The 18,831-nt window shown below is 43.0% G+C and overlaps 1 protein-coding gene across 1 annotated transcript in view; it reads left to right on the top strand.

The window, feature by feature from the left end:
- The window catches only part of LOC124596118 (nudC domain-containing protein 3-like), a 76,469-nt gene that overhangs the window by 48,289 nt on the left and 9,349 nt on the right, over positions 1 to 18,831 (top strand). Inside the window, exon 6 of the mRNA XM_047135133.1 lies at positions 16,284 to 16,472. Coding sequence (XP_046991089.1) covers positions 16,284 to 16,472 — 189 coding nt within the window. The remainder of the gene's footprint in view (positions 1 to 16,283; positions 16,473 to 18,831) is intronic.

Below are 18,831 nucleotides of genomic sequence, written 5' to 3'. Positions count from 1 at the left end.
GCAGATCCTCCTGCATTTCAGTACAATTTTCCATTGTTACAACCTCTCGATACACCACAGCATCATCCGCAAAAAGCCTCAGTGAACTTCCGATGTCATCCACAAGGTCATTTATGTATATTGTGAATAGCAACGGTCCTATGACACTCCCCTGCGGCACACCTGAAATCACTCTTACTTCGGAAGACTTCTCTCCATTGAGAATGACATGCTGCGTCCTGTTATCTAGGAACTCTTCAATCCAATCACACAATTGGTCTGATAGTCCATATGCTCTTACTTTGTTCATTAAACGACTGTGGGGAACTGTATCGAACGCCTTGCAGAAGTCAAGAAACACGTCATCTACCTGTGAACCCGTATCTATGGCCCTCTGAGTCTCGTGGACGAATAGCGCTAGTTGGGTTTCACATGACCGTCTTTTTCGAAACCCATGCTGATTCCTACAGAGTAGATTTCTAGTCTCCAGAAAAGTCATTATACTCGAACACAATACGTGTTCCAAAATTCTGCAACTGATTGATGTTAGAGATATAGGTCTATAGTTCTGCACATCTGCTCGACGTCCCTTCTTGAAAACGGGGATGACCTGTGCCCTTTTCCAATCCTTTGGAATGCTACGCTCTTCTAGAGACCTACGGTACACCGCTGCAAGAAGGGGGGCAAGTTCCTTCGCGTACTCTGTGTAAAATTGAACTGGTATCCCCTCAAGTCCAGAGGCCTTTCCTCTTTTGAGCGATTTTAATTGTTTCTCTATCCCTCTGTCATCTATTTCGATATCTACCATTTTGTCATCTGTGCGACAATCTAGAGAAGGAACTACAGTGCAATCTTCCTCTGTGAAACAACTTTGGAAAAAGACATTTAGTATTTCGGCCTTTAGTCTGTCATCCTCTGTTTCAGTACCATTTTGGTATGTAGGCATGTATGGAAGTGAAACATGGACGATAAATAGTTTGGACAGGAAGAGAGTAGAAGCTTTCGAAATGTGGTGCTACAGAAGAATGCTGAAGATTAGGTGGGTAGATCACATAACTAATGAGGAGGTATTCAACAGAATTGGGGAGAAGAGGAGTTTATGGCACAACTTGACTAGAAAAAGGGACCGGTTGTTAGGACATGTTCTGAGGCATCAAGGGATCACAAATTTAGCATTGGAGGGCAGTGTGGAGGGTAAAAATCCTAGAGGGAGACCAAGAGATGAATACACTAAGCAGATTCAGAAGGATGTAGGTTGCAGTAGGTACTGGGAGATGAAGAAACTTGCACAGGATAGGGTAGCATGGAGAGCGGCATCAAACCAGTCTCAGGACCGAAGACCACAACAACAACAGGTTGGTGCCAACTGAAAGTTTTTGCAACCGGAGGAGAAAACTGTTGATTGAAATTTCATGAGAAGATACTATTGCAACAAAAAACGCCTTTGTTTTAATGGTTGCCACATATCATGTCTGTGGCACTATCTCCCCTATTTCGTGATAATACTGAACGAGCTGCCCTTCTTTCTGCTTTTCCTAGGTCATCCATCAGTCCCACCTGAAACGGATCCCACACCGCACAACGATACTCCAGAATAAGGTGGACAAACATGGTGTAAGCAGTCTCTTTAGTAGACCTGTTGCACCTTCTAAGTGTTCTGCCAATGAATCACAGTCTTTGGTTTGCTCTACCCACAACATTCTCTATGTGGTGGTTTCAGTTTAGGTTATTTGTAATTGCAACCCCAAGTATTTAGTTGAATTTACAGCCTTCAGATTTGTGTGACTTACTGCGTAATCGAAAATTGGTGGATTTCTTTTAGTACTCACTGAATAACTTCATACTTTTCTTTATTCAGGGTTAATTGCCACTTTTTGCACCATACAGATAACTTATCTAAATCATTCTGCAATTTGTTTTGGTCATCTGATGACTTTACAAGACAGTAAATGACAGCATCATCTGCAAACAATCTAAGACAGCTACTAAGATTGTCTCCTATATTAATATACACTCCTGGAAATGGAAAAAAGAACACATTGACACCGGTGTGTCAGACCCACCATACTTGCTCTGGACACTGCGAGAGGGCTGTACAAGCAATGATCACACGCACGGCACAGCGGACACACCAGGAACCGCGGTGTTGGCCGTCGAATGGCGCTAGCTGCGCAGCATTTGTGCACCGCCGCCGTCAGTGTCAGCCAGTTTGCCGTGGCATACGGAGCTCCATCGCAGTCTTTAACACTGGTAGCATGCCGCGACAGCGTGGACGTGAACCGTATGTGCAGTTGACGGACTTTGAGCGAGGGCGTATAGTGGGCATGCGGGAGGCCGGGTGGACGTACCGCCGAATTGCTCAACACGTGGGGCGTGAGGTCTCCACAGTACATCGATGTTCTCGCCAGTGGTCGGCGGAAGGTGCACGTCCCCGTCGACCTGGGACCGGACCGCAGCGACGCACGGATGCACGCCAAGACCGTAGGATCCTAAGCAGTGCCGTAGGGGACCGCACCGCCACTTCCCAGCAAATTAGGGACACTGTTGCTCCTGGGGTATTGGCGAGGACCATTCGCAACCGTCTCCATGATGCTGGGCTACGGTCCCGCACACAGTTAGGCCGTCTTCCGCTCACGCCCCAACATCATGCAGCCCGCCTCCAGTGGTATCGCGACAGGCGTGAATGGAGGGACGAATGGAGACGTGTCGTCTTCAGCGATGAGAGTCGCTTCTGCCTTGGTGCCAATGATGGTCGTATGCGTGTTTGGCGCCGTGCAGGTGAGCGCCACAATCAGGACTGCATACGACCGAGGCACACAGGGCCAACACCCGGCATCATGGTGTGGGGAGCGATCTCTTACACTGGCCGTACACCACTGGTGATCGTCGAGGGGACACTGAATAGTGCACGGTACATCCAAACCGTCATCGAACCCATCGTTCTACCATTCCTAGACCGGCAAGGGAACTTGCTGTTCCAACAGGACAATGCACGTCCGCATGTATCCCGTGCCACCCAACGTGCTCTAGAAGGTGTAAGTCAACTACCCTGGCCAGCAATATCTCCGGATCTGTCCCCCATTGAGCATGTTTGGGACTGGATGAAGCGTCGTCTCACGCGGTCTGCACGTCCAGCACGAACGCTGGTCCAACTGAGGCGCCAGGTGGAAATGGCATGGCAAGACGTTCCACAGGACAACATCCAGCATCTCTACGATCGTCTCCATGGGAGAATAGCAGCCTGCATTGCTGCGAAAGGTGGATATACACTGTACTAGTGCCGACATTGTGCATGCTCTGTTGCCTGTGTCTATGTGCCTGTGGTTCTGTCAGTGTGATCATGTGATGTATCTGACCCCAGGAATGTGTCAATAAAGTTTCCCCTTCCTGGGACAATGAATTCACGGTGTTCTTATTTCAATTTCCAGGAGTGTAGATTAGGAACAATACAGGGCCTATAACACTTCATTGGGGAACGACTGATATTACTTCTGTTTTGCTCGATGACTTTCTGTGTATTACTACAAACTGTGACCTTTCTGACAGGAAATCACAAATCCATTCGCGCAACTGAGGCGATATTCCATAGGCACGCAGTTTGGTTAGAAGATGCGTGTGAGGAACGTGTCGAAAGCCTTCTGGAAATCTAAAAATGTGGAATCAATGTGATGTCCCCTGTCGATAGCACTCATTACTTCATAGGTGTAAATAGCTAGTTGTGTTTTGCAAGAACGATTTTTTCTGTATCCATGCTGACTGTGTGTCAATAAAGTGCTTTCTTAGAGGTACTTCATAATGTCCGAATACAGTATATATTCCAAAAACCCTACTGCAAGTAGATGATAGTGATATGGACCTGTAATTCAATGGATTACTCCTACTTCCCTTTTTGGGTATTGTTGTGACTTGAGCAATTTTCCAGTCTTTAGGTATGGATCTTTCTGTGAGTGAGCGGTTGTATATATTTGCTAAATATGGAGCTATTGTATCAGCATACTCTGAGAGGAACCTGAGTTTTAAAGTTCTTTTAAGCATTTTGGAGTCATATGATCAACATCAGACCCCTGAAAACTGGACTCTCACTACCTAGACACTCCGGGAAACTCGACAAGTCTGACACATTTTTTGGCTTTGAAAAAAGAAACACACACGGTATTCTCATGAAAAGCTAATTTAATTTACAGTAATAATCATGCTTATAGACTATTACAGATCAGTGAATATATAGCTCTGAAAAGACTGAAATTATATTTAAATAAAACCAATATCTCAAAGATAATGCAGTTAATAAAGTTAATACAGTATGCCTAATACTTTCAGTCAAAAAGTATGTAAATAGCAGCTTTTAATTGGGTCTTACACCCTAAAAATATTTAAGTATTTGAAAATAACTAATACAGTACTATAGTAATATAGTAACACAGTATTAAACTAATACTAAATTTCAAAACTGAAAATTTAACATTATGTATGTATTTAATTCTCTATTTTTATAAAGATTTTTAATATTGCTCTAAATGCCATTATTAGGGCTAGAGTGTATTGAGAAAGGTGCAAATGTTGGCTGTCTGACTGAATTACTGAATATGAAGTCGTTGATGACTGGTCGGATATCCAATTCTTCCAAAACATCATGGTGGGCGTGAAGCACAGCGAAGTTGTTCAATTGCTTCTGCCCCATTATTGATCGGAGATATGACTTCAGACACCTAAGGGCACTAAATAACTGTTCTGCTGTTGCTGTCGTTATTGGAACTATTTGGAGCAGCTTAATGCACTTCACTACTTCACATTACATTTCTCCAACTGCAGGCTCTTGTGTAATGTACTTTCTTACATCAGGCATGTTTTTTATGACCAGTTTTTTTTATTAGCAGTATCGGCTAACATATTCAAGTGTAAGCGCACTCTCTCAATGTCTAGGTCTTTTTTGAAAAACTGTTGAATTTTTCAAATTTGTTTCACCTCTGTTTACTAAAAATGAGCACTCTTATTCAACTGCAATGACCTGTGTGTGTCCAGTTGATGCAAACCACTCAGTAATGCAACATTGCATCGTTTCACAAACTTCAATGTAAGTATTACTTTGGGGTACTGAAAGTGTGCAATGAGCTGGCTTCGTTGTTTTCATACTTCTTTGGCATACTTCGATTCCGAGGAAGCGAAGGATCAACTTCTGAAGGTTTTTCTTGTAAACACAATTCCCAAAAGTGTTCAAAACAATTACATCTTCCATTCAATATACAAATCAAGCCCTCATACATTTTTTCCAGATCAGCAACACTTAGGTGAGGGCGCAGAAGTTTTTCACTGACATCCTCTACTGGGTTCAATGCATGGCAATGAAGACGTAAAAAGAAATAAGTCTGGAATTGTAATATTGACTCAAGGTAGCCTACACATTTGTAACCTGCCTCTGTTTTGTCCTCTGCAGAAAATGTTTCAAAAAACTCTTTAAGTTATTCGAAGTTTTTCAATATTCTCAAGATACTAGAAGCCCAGATAGTCCCTTGTGTCGGGCAAAGGGGTTGTAGACCAGCTTGGTTGCTGGCCCTCTCAAAGTGTATCCTTCTGAAAAGTCCCAACCTTTTGTTGGATTACCTTAGGGTGTTTATTAAGTCCATGGCTAAAGCCATAATATCCCCCATAGACGTAAGATAGCGGAGACTGTCTGCAACTGCCAAGTTTAAACTGTGAGCAGTGCAGTGCACATAGTGTGCTTTTGGTTGTATATCCAAAACGAATTTTTTTAATTCTTTGAAATTACCTCTCATATTCGAGGCACCACTGTAGCACTATCCTCTTAAGTTATCCATTGAAAAATCAAGATGAGCAAAAACATCTTTTAAAATACTAAACCGAGTTTGTGATTCAGTGTTGGGGGTCTTATATAAGCCAATAAAATCTTCGATGATGATTAGGGAATCATCGACAGTACAAATACAAAATGACACTTGTTCGTGAATCGAAGAATCAATTGTTTGTAAACCATAATAGAAAAATGTTCAGTCTTCTTGATTGAAGCCAACATCTTTCTCAACACAGACTTTCCTAGTAGATCAATGATCGCACTTTGAATATCGTGGGACGTCCACGTATACCCTGAACGCCTTAATCAATCTTTAAACTCAGGTACGTCATTCTTTTGGGGTTCCAACAATTGAAAAAAATTTGGGTTTACGTCTTCATGCCCTCTAATTGCTAGTCCTTGTGAGCATAGAAATTGAATGGTAGTAAAAATTGTCGCAAGAGCTAAACGGCCTTTCTTCATATCACTATCTAACTGTTCATTCAATTGGGAGGCCACACTTCAGTTAGTGATAGAATTTAGTTTCAGAACACCTTCTTTATGCGTAAATGTATTTTCATGAAGACAGAATTTTTCCAAAGCCTTTTCCCAGTTAGAAAACCATACGGAAGTAAATGCATCTTCTTTTCTTGAAGAAAATTGTAATAAATTTGTAGCATCTGACTCTTTGCAGGTTTTGCAGAAAACTTTTTCGGTAGATGCTTCATATTCTAGCCATGTATATTTGATCGACCAAGACTTCTGAAATGATCTTCCCTTACCGGACAGTACAGCTTTCGGCTGTGAATGGTTCTCGCCTGAAGACGAAGCATTTGACGACACAATATTTGTTGGACGTTAACTTGCAGTATCATCAACTTTCAAGCACGCTGTTTTGGTTACAAATTTATCCATTGCGAACTTTATTCACAATACACTAAGACTAAAGTAAACAAATACTATGTAGTCATATAAAATAGTCCACCAGACACTAAAGTCGGAACACTAAATACGTCTGCAGCATGCACTGAACTAAACTATTCACACTGAATGACAGTGACAGCAGGGTGGGCTTTATATAGCCACGGCGTCGTAATGCCTCGAAGTGTCAAGGCGATGCGAGGCGGAGGGTTCCAGGTGTTTCTGCTCCAGTCCTTTTGATGTCGCTGCAGCTACAGCACTGGCCTGCAGGTGCCAGACTTTACCCGAAGGCTCGCGCACCATGACAAATTCTAAGTGTGCCCGCAGCACCATAACACTATCATGATTCACACCACTCATTTTCAGCTAACCTGCTTATTACCGTAATAATTATTTAACTAATTACTGAATGTACTTTAAAAGGTAAATATCGTCAAACAAGGAAAATAAAAAATTCCAACTTAATTTTGTGATTTTACAAAGCATAATATAACTAATGATTTTCTTAAATTTAGGTTTAGGTTCTGGATTCTTTCCATCCTGCTCACTTCCTACTCCCACCTTGAAGTACCACTGTCCACCACATCTACAACCACCTCCAAACCTCCCCCACTTCCCCTCATAGCTGACAAACCTTGTCTTGCAGACCTACTATACTTACCCCAACCTCCAAAACTCCCTCCCACCACCACACAGAATCCAGAATCTAAACAGACCTGCAGCACATTCATGAACTTTTCCTCCATGCCTTAGCCCCACAGAAATATCAGTCCTTTTCAAAGGCCTCACCTTTTGCCCCACTCCCAAATTCAATCATGCAGGGCTTGTTAAAGACTTTCTCTCCTTCTCCCAGTCCCTACAGTGGAAACACTTTTTTGCCACCAACCCTACCAATCGTACTCAACCAAAGACCAATACTGAACCTTGCCTAATTCATTTCACTCCTCCATCCAACCATGATGCACCCCCACTGCCCCCAAACCACCCCCTTTTAACTTTCCTGAATTTCTTTACTTCGAACCTTGCCTCACCATCATTCCCCAAATCCCTCAACATACAGACTAACCTTACATCCACAGAAAGAATCGCAGTCCACCATCTAAAAACTGATCCTGACCTTATAATCTTACCTGCGAACAAAGGCTCCACCACTGTTGTTTCAAACCGCAAAGATTACCTGGCGGGAGGACTCTCACCTTGCCACAGTGACCCCATTCTAGTAATCCTGCAGTATCTCCAGTCACTACTCAAATCCTTATGCCCATCCCAGTATCTCTCCCTGGAGTCCAACTCTCTGCTCACCCCTACCACTCCCTGCACTCCTATCTTCTACATGCTTCCTAAAGTCCATAAACCTAACCACCCAGGGCACCCCATTGTGTCAGTTACTGTGCCTCCCTGAGAGAATCTCTGCTCTCTTAGACCGACACCTTCAACCTATTACTCGGAACCTACCCTCCTATGTAAAAGATAGCAATCATTTCCTGCACCGACTCTCCACAGTTCCAGTCCCTTTACCACAAGGCGCTCTGCTTGTCACTATTGATGCAACCTCCCGGTACACTAACATTCCTAATGCCCATGGCCTTACCGCTATTGAACACTACCTTTCCCAACGCCCGACAGACTCCAAACCAACCACCTCCATCCTAGTCGGCATGACCAACCATATCCTCACCCACAATTACTTCTCCTTTGCTGGTATTACCTACAAACAAATACAGGGTACGGCTATAGGCACCCATGTGGCACCACCCTATACCAACCTATTCATCGGCCATCTAGAGGAATCTTTCGTAAACCCCTCGTCCGGTCCAGATTCATTGATGACATCTTTGCTATCTGGATCGAAGGTGAGGACACCCTATCCACATTCTTCCAGAGCCTCAACAACTTCTACCACATTTGCTTCACCTGGTCCTGCTCAACCCACAACCCACTTTCCTAGATGTTGTCCTCCACCTTAAAGATGGTTACATCAGTACCTCCATCCATATCAAACCCACTAACCACCAACAATACCTCCACTTCGACAACTGCCACCCGTTCCATACCAAGAAGTCCCTTCCATACTGCCTAGCCACACGTGTTCGTCGCATCTGCAGTGATGAGCGGTCCCTCTCGAAATATACTGAGGGTCTCACAGAGGCCTTCACTGACTGTAGTTATCCTCCCAACCTTGTACAAAGAGGAGCATTGCCCTCGTAACTCAGTACCACCAAGGACTGTAGCAACTGAACTATGTTCTCCTCCAGGGTTTCGACAACCTCTCGTTATGCCCTGACATGAGAAATGTTCTGCCTGCTATCCTTCCCAACCCTCACACAGTGGTATTCCATTGTCCACTTATCCTACACAATATACTCATCCATCCCTACACAACTCCTGCTCCCAACCCCCCTTACCTCATGGCTCATACCCCTGTAATAGACCTAGATGCAAGACATGTCCCATACATCCTCCCGCCACCACCACCACCACCACCACCACCACCACCACCACCTCTCCAGTTCAGTCACTTCAAATGGTTCAAATGGCTCTGAGCACTATGGGACTTAACATCTATGGTCATCAGTCAGTTCAGTCACTAATATCACTTATCCCATCAATGGCAGGGCTACTTGTGAAACCAGTCATGTGGTCTACAAGCTAAGCTGCTACCACTGTGCTGCATTATATGTAGGCATGACAACCAACAAGCTGTCTGTCTGCGTGAATGGCCGCCAACAAACTGTGGCCAAGAAACAAGTGGACCACTCTGTTGCTGAACATGCTGCCAAACATGATATCCATCATTCCGATGACTGCTTCACAGCCTGTGCCTTATTGATCCTTCCCACCAACACCAGCTTTTCTGAATTGCGCAGGTGCGAACTTTCCCTGCAGTACATCCTACATTCCCGTAACCCTCCTGCCTTTAACCTTCGCTAGTCACTGTCCTCACCCATCCAGCCCCTTCCCTGTTCCCATTCCAGTACTACACGGTCATCATTCCACCACCACAACCAGTCTTTCTATTTCTCTCCTTTTCCGCTACTCCTCCCCCCCCCCCCCCCTCCTCCTCCTCCTCACTTCTTCCCTGCCTTCCATCTAATGTGCAGCACTTAACTGTCTGTGACCTGGTCGAAAGCTTTAATTGTGAGAGTATTTTTGTTGTGCCTATCTGCGACTCAGCATCTCTGCTGTATGTTGATAGCAACTTTCCTACCAACAATGGAATTTTATCTATCCTTCCTGAATAACAGTAGGTCCTTGGTAAAAAAAAATTTGGATGAACTTCTGTGGCTTTAGTCAGCTTTCAGTGCCTTATACTCCATGATTTCAGGTTCAGTGCTTTTCATTAATGCTAGGAGTTCTGGTTCCTTCCCAACAAAGCTATGACAATTTGCAACTATGATCTTAATGTTTCCTAGGTCTACCATCATCCTCTGTGTGACCTGCAGCCTTTGGGACTGAACGCCTCTTTGTACTTTCCCAGGAGCCACTAATCTAAAAAAAACTGCCCAATCCATTTCGCACAGCCCCCACTACCTGTATTGTTAAGGTTGCATCATCAATTTTGAAACTAAATGTGTTACGGTGACAGTGACATAATTACAATATTCTTGTTATTAAAGACAGATGCTTTTCATGTCCATTTGTTCATAAAAGTAGCTTTCATTTTTTTTTTAATTTTTTAAATTTTTTTTTTTTAAATAGAAATTGATGCTTTGCGATGTTTCATTGTCATAACAGGTCATACAGAACATTCATAACTGTAATATGTGAGATCCTAGTCAAAGAAAGACTTGAAAATGGTGCTAGTGAAATTTTCCCCTCCACTGTTTGTTAGAATCAAAATTTCGTGTAAAGACAAATAGGTATTTTGCATTTTAATTGAATCAGGCATTAAACACCACTCCTCTCAACCCATCTGTTTCTGTCTAAATGTTGGCAACATATTTTTAATCTGGTCTCAAATTAAGGCATCAGATTTATGGTAGAAGTAGCAAAATTGATTTTTTGGACATTTTGTGGTTTAAGAACAACGAGGAAATGTTCTGAAGGAACAGGCACAGCTGTGTCTACAGCCATTATGAAATGTATTCACATTTGCAAATATGAACAATCTTCGATTGTGTAAGCGAAAGACAATGAAAATTTGTGCCGGACCAGGTCTTGAATGCGGATTTTACAATTTGTGAGCAGTCGCCTTAATCGCTTTGGCTGTCCACACGACTCACATCCAGGCCCAAACTTCCATGTCATTGTTTAGGCATCACAACCTGTACTTGTACATACAGTATGTAATTCCTGTATGGGGGCAGACATTTTAATTGAGGGTCATTGCCTGGTATCAGCAGTTAAATATGATATTACAGTGCCTATATTATTAGGAATAACATTGCATTGTTACAAAGGAACAGCCACTGTGGAGACTACAGCCGTTATGAAATATAAAATTTAAATTAAAATATCCTCCCCTGTATGGTAATTACATAATGTGCATATGGTACAGGTTGTGATGCAGGAATGATGACATATGGAAGTTTGCATATGGCTGTGAGCTGTGCATGGAAAGCAAAAGCGGAAGGTGACTGTTCGCATGAAGTGAGAAATGCAGGTTGAAGTCCTGGTGCAGCACAAATTTTCGCTGTTGTCATTCCCTTAAACAGTTGATGGTTTTTCTTATTAACAACTGCGAATACATGTCATGTATAGAAATTGTACAGTTAGCTGGGGCATTTTGTGTAAAGGAAGCTGACACATTAAGATCTTTATTGAAATGAATGCAGATTGTACTTTAGGCAATATATATGAAACAAAAGGCATACATATGGCACCAGAACGTACATGCTAAACAACCGGATGGTTTTGTAAATATGTACACTATGTACATGGGGATGCTTAATGATACGGGTGGAAATATCGTGCTGGAAAGATTGTTTTGCATTTGTTTAGGAGAAGCTGCATGTTCTTTGTAATATTTACATGGAAAATTACTGCAGTAGCTTTGTGTTAGCTAAAAACTTATTGAATCTGAAAATGCATTCTAGTGGCATGCTGATATTAAATAGGAGGAGCACTTCCAAAATGTAGTATCTGCAAAACTGAGTAAAGGAAACACAATTTTTCACTAATTGCAAGGCATGATGATCATAAAATGGAGGGATAGATGAGAGGTTAGTTACAGTTCCACAATGGTTCAAGTGACAGTCGTGCCAGCAAACAATCTCAAAACCACTACCAATTGTCAAATACAACACGAGTATGTCTGGGACTAATAGGCAGAAATACATGTTGTCATATAATTTATATGAACGGAAGACTGTCCATTGGCGTAAAAAAAAAATTATTTTCTCACTTGATTGACCTGCAGCTTTTCAGTTTGCATCACCTTAACAAATACGTGGGAAGTAAAATGACACTGTATGATTACAGAATAAAAATAATAAAGGGGCTACTTCCTCCAATGGAAATTTGGAGAGATGTGAGAAAGAGACCTCGTACTGAAACACACATTGTGCAAAAGTGGGTACCTACCAAAGGGAAAAATCAAATCATGTGAAAGAGATGTAAAAAGTGCACTGAACAGGGCAAGTGTACTGACGTACCGTATGAGTGTAGAGATTGTTGGAACAAGCCTAGATACTTTATGAACTGCTCTGTGATAACATGATTAGAGAGCATTTTGTTTTACAATGGATATTGTTAATATTTCCAGAGTTTTTTTCTTCTTTTTGCTGTATTAAAATTAGCTTATGTTTTGATGTTTTATCATTGCTTCAGTGTTTTCATTGCCCCCCCCCCCCCCCTTTCTAAGATGGACATTTACATGCTCCTGGCACTTGCTAGCTTAACACACAATCCAAGTGTGACTGATGCTTATATGTGTTAAATTAGGTGTTACTATTTCAGGTACAGTGCAAAAACTGCAAAATTTGGCTTGACTTAGATTTTGGCTTGTAGTACATGCATACTTCAGGGCCTCACAAATGAGCAACCAATTGCTGCAATTTGCCTACAAACATGATCCATTGCCCATGCAATAGGTTAGTGACTTGTACTTAAGCCTACAGTGAATGAGTTAAAACATTTAAAGGCTGTACTATAGAATAACAGGTATAAAGGATACAAAATTAGATCTACACTCCTGGAAATTGAAATAAGAACACCGTGGATTTATTGTCCCAGGAAGGGGAAACTTTATTGACACATTCCTGGGGTCAGATACATCACATGATCACACTGACAGAACCACAGGCACATAGACACAGGCAACAGAGCATGCACAATGTCGGCACTAGTACAGTGTATATCCACTTTTCGCAGCAATGCAGGCTGCTATTCTCCCATGGAGACGATCGTAGAGATGCTGGATGTAGTCCTGTGGAGCGGCTTGCCATGCCATTTCCACCTGGCGCCTTAGTTGGACCAGCGTTCGTGCTGGACGTGCAGACCGCGTGAGACGACGCTTCATCCAGTCCCAAACATGCTCAATGGGGGACAGATCCGGAGATCTTGCTGGCCAGGGTAGTTGACTTACACCTTCTAGAGCACGTTGGGTGGCACGGGATACATGCAGACGTGCATTGTCCTGTTCCCTTGCCGGTCTAGGAATGGTAGAACGATGGGTTCGATGACGGTTTGGATGTACCGTGCACTATTCAGTGTCCCCTCGACGATCACCAGTGGTGTACGGCCAGTGTAGGAGATCGCTCCCCACACCATGATGCCGGGTGTTGGCCCTGTGTGCCTCGGTCGTATGCAGTCCTAATTGTGGCGCTCACCTGCACGGCGCCAAACACGCATACGACCATCATTGGCACCAAGGCAGAAGCGACTCTCATCGCTGAAGACGACACGTCTCCATTCGTCCCTCCATTCACGCCTGTCGCGACACCACTGGAGGCGGGCTGCATGATGTTGGGGCGTGAGCGGAAGACGGCCTAACGGTGTGCGGGACCGTAGCCCAGCTTCATGGAGACGGTTGCGAATGGTCCTCGCCGATACCCCAGGAGCAACAGTGTCCCTAATTTGCTGGGAAGTGGGGGTGCGGTCCCCTACGGCACTGCGTAGGATCCTACGGTCTTGGCGTGCATCCGTGCGTCGCTGCGGTCCGGTCCCAGGTCGACGGGCACATGCACCTTCCGCCGACCACTGGCGACAACATCGATGTACTGTGGAGACCTCACGCCCCACGTGTTGAGCAATTCGGCGGTACGTCCACCCGGCCTCCCGCATGCCCACTATACGCCCTTGCTCAAAGTCCGTCAACTGCACATACAGTTCACGTCCACGCTGTCGCGGCATGCTACCAGTGTTAAACACTGCGATGGAGCTCCGTATGCCACGGCAAACTGGCTGACACTGACGGCGGCGGTGCACAAATGCTGCGCAGCTAGCGCCATTCGACGGCCAACACCGCGGTTCCTGGTGTGTCCGCTGTGCCGTGCGTGTGATCATTGCTTGTACAGCCCTCTCGCAGTGTCCGGAGCAAGTATGGTGGGTCTGACACACCGGTGTCACTGTGTTCTTTTTTCCATTTCCAGGAGTGTACATTCATTAGTAAAAGAAGCAGCAAACCCATTCAGTCAAAATTAAAAATAGACCTACAGCACTTCTTCCATTCTGCATAGCTTTCTCACACATGGAGATTTGCGTGTAATATATGGTGTTAGGCCATTGTTCAGGCTACCTCAAAAAATTGAAGAAATGCTGTGTTTAGTGAAAAGGGACCTAGGCATAAGAGTGCGTGGTGTGTGAATTGTGTCATGTGATTGCAGTGAAAACTACATAAGGCAGCCAATCCACACACTGGTAAATGCAGTGCTGAACATAAATGGCACAGTAACTTCAGAAACTTTGAAAAGTCAGTGACTGTGGAACAAAGTCTTACAAAAAAAGGATAAGATGAGCTTTTAAAGCAGTAAGATCCCAACCCACAGACTCTTACTTTGATTGTTTGGTAAAAGGAGTGATTGAGACTTGCAAGTGCACCAGTAAATTTAATGGAGACAGTGACCTATAAATCTAATGAAGCATGCTGAGTGGTGCTAAACAGAATTTTCACAAAGAGGAAAACTTCCAAACTTAATGCCAAAGGTGCTGGGATGATATCCATTTCTCTTTTGCTACATAATTCCAATCTGGTAGCAGAAGGCAGCTTGTATTTTTTTCACTCTCAGTTGCTCGCAATTGCTCATGTGAACTACATTTGTTAATTCATAATAAATGTGATAAAGATTGTATAAAAAATGAACCTGATGGGATTCAAAACCACAACATTAAGCTTAACAGCTTAACTGCTAGGCTGTGGCACCATTCTGAAAATTAGTGTTATTTTCAAAGTGCTAGACCATCCCAAGAAATTATTTTTCATCCATTATTTGTAAACAGTGGCCCACCAGGCTGTGTGGCTACAGGGTGCAATACGTGAAAGCCAAATATACTTCATTGTAAAGGCATTTTCCAAACGTCGGGCCCACCACTGGGAAGATCCCCTTGTAAGAGTGGGAATTATTGAGAATGCAAGTTGAAAGAAAAATATGTACATCTACATCTGTACTTCACAAGCACACAAATATGGGGTGTTATAGAGCGTATTTCATGTATCACTGTCAACTCTTCCCTCTCCTGTTTGTGATGAATGGTACCCAGGAAGAATGACTATTTTTATGCTTCTGTGTGAACTGAAATTTCACCAATTTTGCATTCAGTCTTTCCACACAATGTATGCAGGAAGAAGGAATATGTTGGTTGACTCTTTCAGGAATTGGAATTTTAGCACCTAACTTCAGCAGTTGCATTATGCCACTCTTGTAACTTCTGTCACTGGAGTTCAGTGAACAGCTCCTTGACTCTTTCACATTTATTAAATGAACCTGTGATGAAACACTCCTCTCTTCTTTGGATCTTCTACCAATCCTACTTGCTGTGGGTCCCAAACTGAGGAGCAATAATCAGATACTAATTGTACGACACTTTTGTAATCTATTTAATTTATATAACAATGAAAATAATACATTATTGACAATATAATGCAAGTGAATAGGTAAAAAAATTTGCTCACCAAGCTGCAGCAGGAGAACACACACACACACACACACACACACACACACACACACACACACACGTTTAACTTTTACAAGCTTTCAGATCCAGTGGCTCCTTCTTCCTGCATATATTGTGTGGAAAGACTGTGAAGGCAAAATTAGTGAAATTTCAGATCATGCAGAAGCATAAAAATAGACAGGAAAAAAATTATAGGATGAACATCATAGTCATGTAGATAATGTGTTAACAAAATTGTAAAAACAGCATTGCCTTGAGAAGAGTACAGTCCCATGAAGAGATAAGAAAGCAACCCGAAAAATTGAGAAGAGCTTTTCCATGTGTCATCATTGAAGTACCTCAATAGAAACTTGCTGAGCAAATTATAATATTTTGTCATGTTTCTCCAAATTATAGTATTTTAGCTTGTTTCTCCAAATTACAATATTTTATACCATAGATTCCCTCCTTATATAACTTTTTAGTATTAATTTTCATAATTTCTAGCAAACTGTTAATTGAGAACAAGGAAACTGAGGTTTGTTATTACATTTCACTTTAGATTCACTTGGAGAAAACAAAAGAGCGTTGGTGGGAGGCACTTCTTAAGTCAGAGCCAAAAATTGATTTAACACAGATTGATGCGAGTCGACCAATGGATGAGCTGTCTGAAGAAGAACACATGAAGATTGAAGAACTTATGTGGAATGAGCAGCGCAAAATGAAGGGTCTGCCAACTTCTCAAGAATTGGTAAGTGTCGAGACTGTACATGGATTGTAACAAAACTATAGTTTTGTACAGAAAATGTTTGATTAATTTCACTTCTACTACCAAAAACCCCTTTTTGCAAAAATCCAGTTTCAAGCTTGTTCTCAAATACAATATCTCAAAAAGAGATGCAGCTTGATGCATAGGTGAAACATGTTTACGTTTGCCAGATGAATGTCAGATTAATGTAAGAGATCATGTATTATATGAAATCAATTCCTCAGCTTATTTACATTCAAACATTGAGTCTTTAAACATACAGGTCTTGGTGTGACAGTATTTGGATTTTCAAATAACTTCCGGGAATTCAGCCAGGTAACACTTTCAGCGACCGCCGATATTTCGGCGGGAGAACACCCCGCCATTTTCAAGGCAAACTGCAACGGACAGGCGGCGTACATGCAAATTTAATACCTCGGTTCTCGGACCCAAGCAGGAAAGATAACACACACACACACTGAACACTAGTGCCGCCAAAGATGGCCAAAGTCAGAGCTATCGATAGTGAGACTATGAATTCGCAGGTGAGGTAGCATTGAGTCTGTCCCTCTGTTTCTTGACAAGGGAGAGAGCCGGATTCCAAACAGAGTTTAAACAGAAACCTCCATCCCTGTTAATAAGGTTGCTCGCTAATTTAATCTCAACTGCCTCCCGCATCACACTGTCCCAATAGCTGGACGTGCATGCCAATATCTCGGTGTTATTATATAACATGGGGTGACCAGTATCCAAGCAATGTTCGGCAATAGCAGATCTATTTGGCTGCTGTAATCGTGTGTGCCGTTTATGCTCAGTACATCTGTCCTCCACGGTCCTGATAGTTTGACCAATATATGCCATGCCGCAGCTACAAGGGACACGATATACACCCGTCTTACGCAGTCCAAGATCATCCTTAACGGAACTCAAAAGTGCTATAATTTTAGATGGAGGTCGGAAAACACATTTCACATTGTATTTCCGTAAAATACGACCGATCTTATTGGACGTGTTTCCTACGTAAGGCAAGAAGGTAGTAGACTTAGGTGTTGACTCAGAATTATCATCAATCACCTGATGTACAGTTGGTCGATAGCGCAACGCACGTTCAGTCTGTCTATCACTGTAACCATTTTGACGAAATGTAACTTCAAGATGGGACAGCTCAGCTGGCAAAGTCTCAGCGTCAGAAACGATATGTGCCCTGTGTACCAAGGTACGAAGTACCCCTTCACGCTGAGCCGAATGGTGACAACTATTAGCTTGTAAGTACAAGTCGGTGTGAGTACGTTTCCTGTAGACTGCATGTCCCAATGATCCATCATCCTTCCTCCTAACCAACACGTCGAGAAAGGGAAGGCAACCATCCTTTTCCACCTCCATCGTAAAACGAATGTTCGGGTGGATCGAGTTCAGATGTTCTAGAAAGACATTCAAATTCTCCGTACCGTGGGGCCAAACAATGAAGGTATCGTCAACGTATCTATAGAAACAGGCGGGTTTTAAAGGCGCCGACTCCAATGCACGTTCCTCGAAGTCTTCCATAAACAAATTTGCGATCACAGGAGACAACGGGCTACCCATCGCAACTCCATCTGTCTGCTCGTAATACTGGTCATTAAATAAAAAGTAAGTGGATGTCAACACATGCCTAAAGAGATTAGTTAAATCAGCACCAAACCTGGCTTCAATTAACCGCAACGAATCAGACAGAGGAACACGAGTGAAGAGAGAGACCACATCGAAACTCACTAAAATATCAGAGTCATTCAGCCTCAGTCCCTCCAAACGACGTAAAAAATCAGCTGAGTTCCTGATATGATGTTCACACCGTCCTACTTGTGGACTCAACAGAGAAGCAAGATGCTTGGATACACAATATGTCGGGGCGCCGATGTTACTCACTATAGGACGGAAAGGAACCCCTTCCTTATGAACCTTTGGAAGGCCGTATAACCTAGGGGGAACCGCACTATAGATGTTAAGCCTCTTGATTGTGTCCTGCGACAAACCAATTTTCTTCAGGAGGCTGTTGGTCTTTCTCTCAACACTTTTCGTGGGGTCAGCATCGATTCTGCGATACGTTGAATCAGATAGTAAACATTGCATCTTTTGTACATAATCATGTATATTTAAAACAACGGTGGCATTGCCCTTGTCAGCAGGTAAAATAACAATACTGGGATCAACTTTGAGAGAGCGTAAAGCAGCCCTCTCTGCTGCTGTTACATTACTCTTGGGTGGACGAGCCCTAGTCAAAACACGGCATGCCTCCCTCCTAACATCCTCTGCAGCGTCAGGAGGTAGTTTGCAAACTGCCTGTTCAATTGAACTAATAAAATCAACTACCGGCAAATTCTTC

Source organism: Schistocerca americana, chromosome 2, assembly GCF_021461395.2.
Source record: "Schistocerca americana isolate TAMUIC-IGC-003095 chromosome 2, iqSchAmer2.1, whole genome shotgun sequence".
In the NCBI taxonomy this organism is placed as follows: Eukaryota; Metazoa; Arthropoda; class Insecta; order Orthoptera; family Acrididae; genus Schistocerca; species Schistocerca americana.
This window is presented reverse-complemented; position numbering and strand designations above follow the sequence as displayed.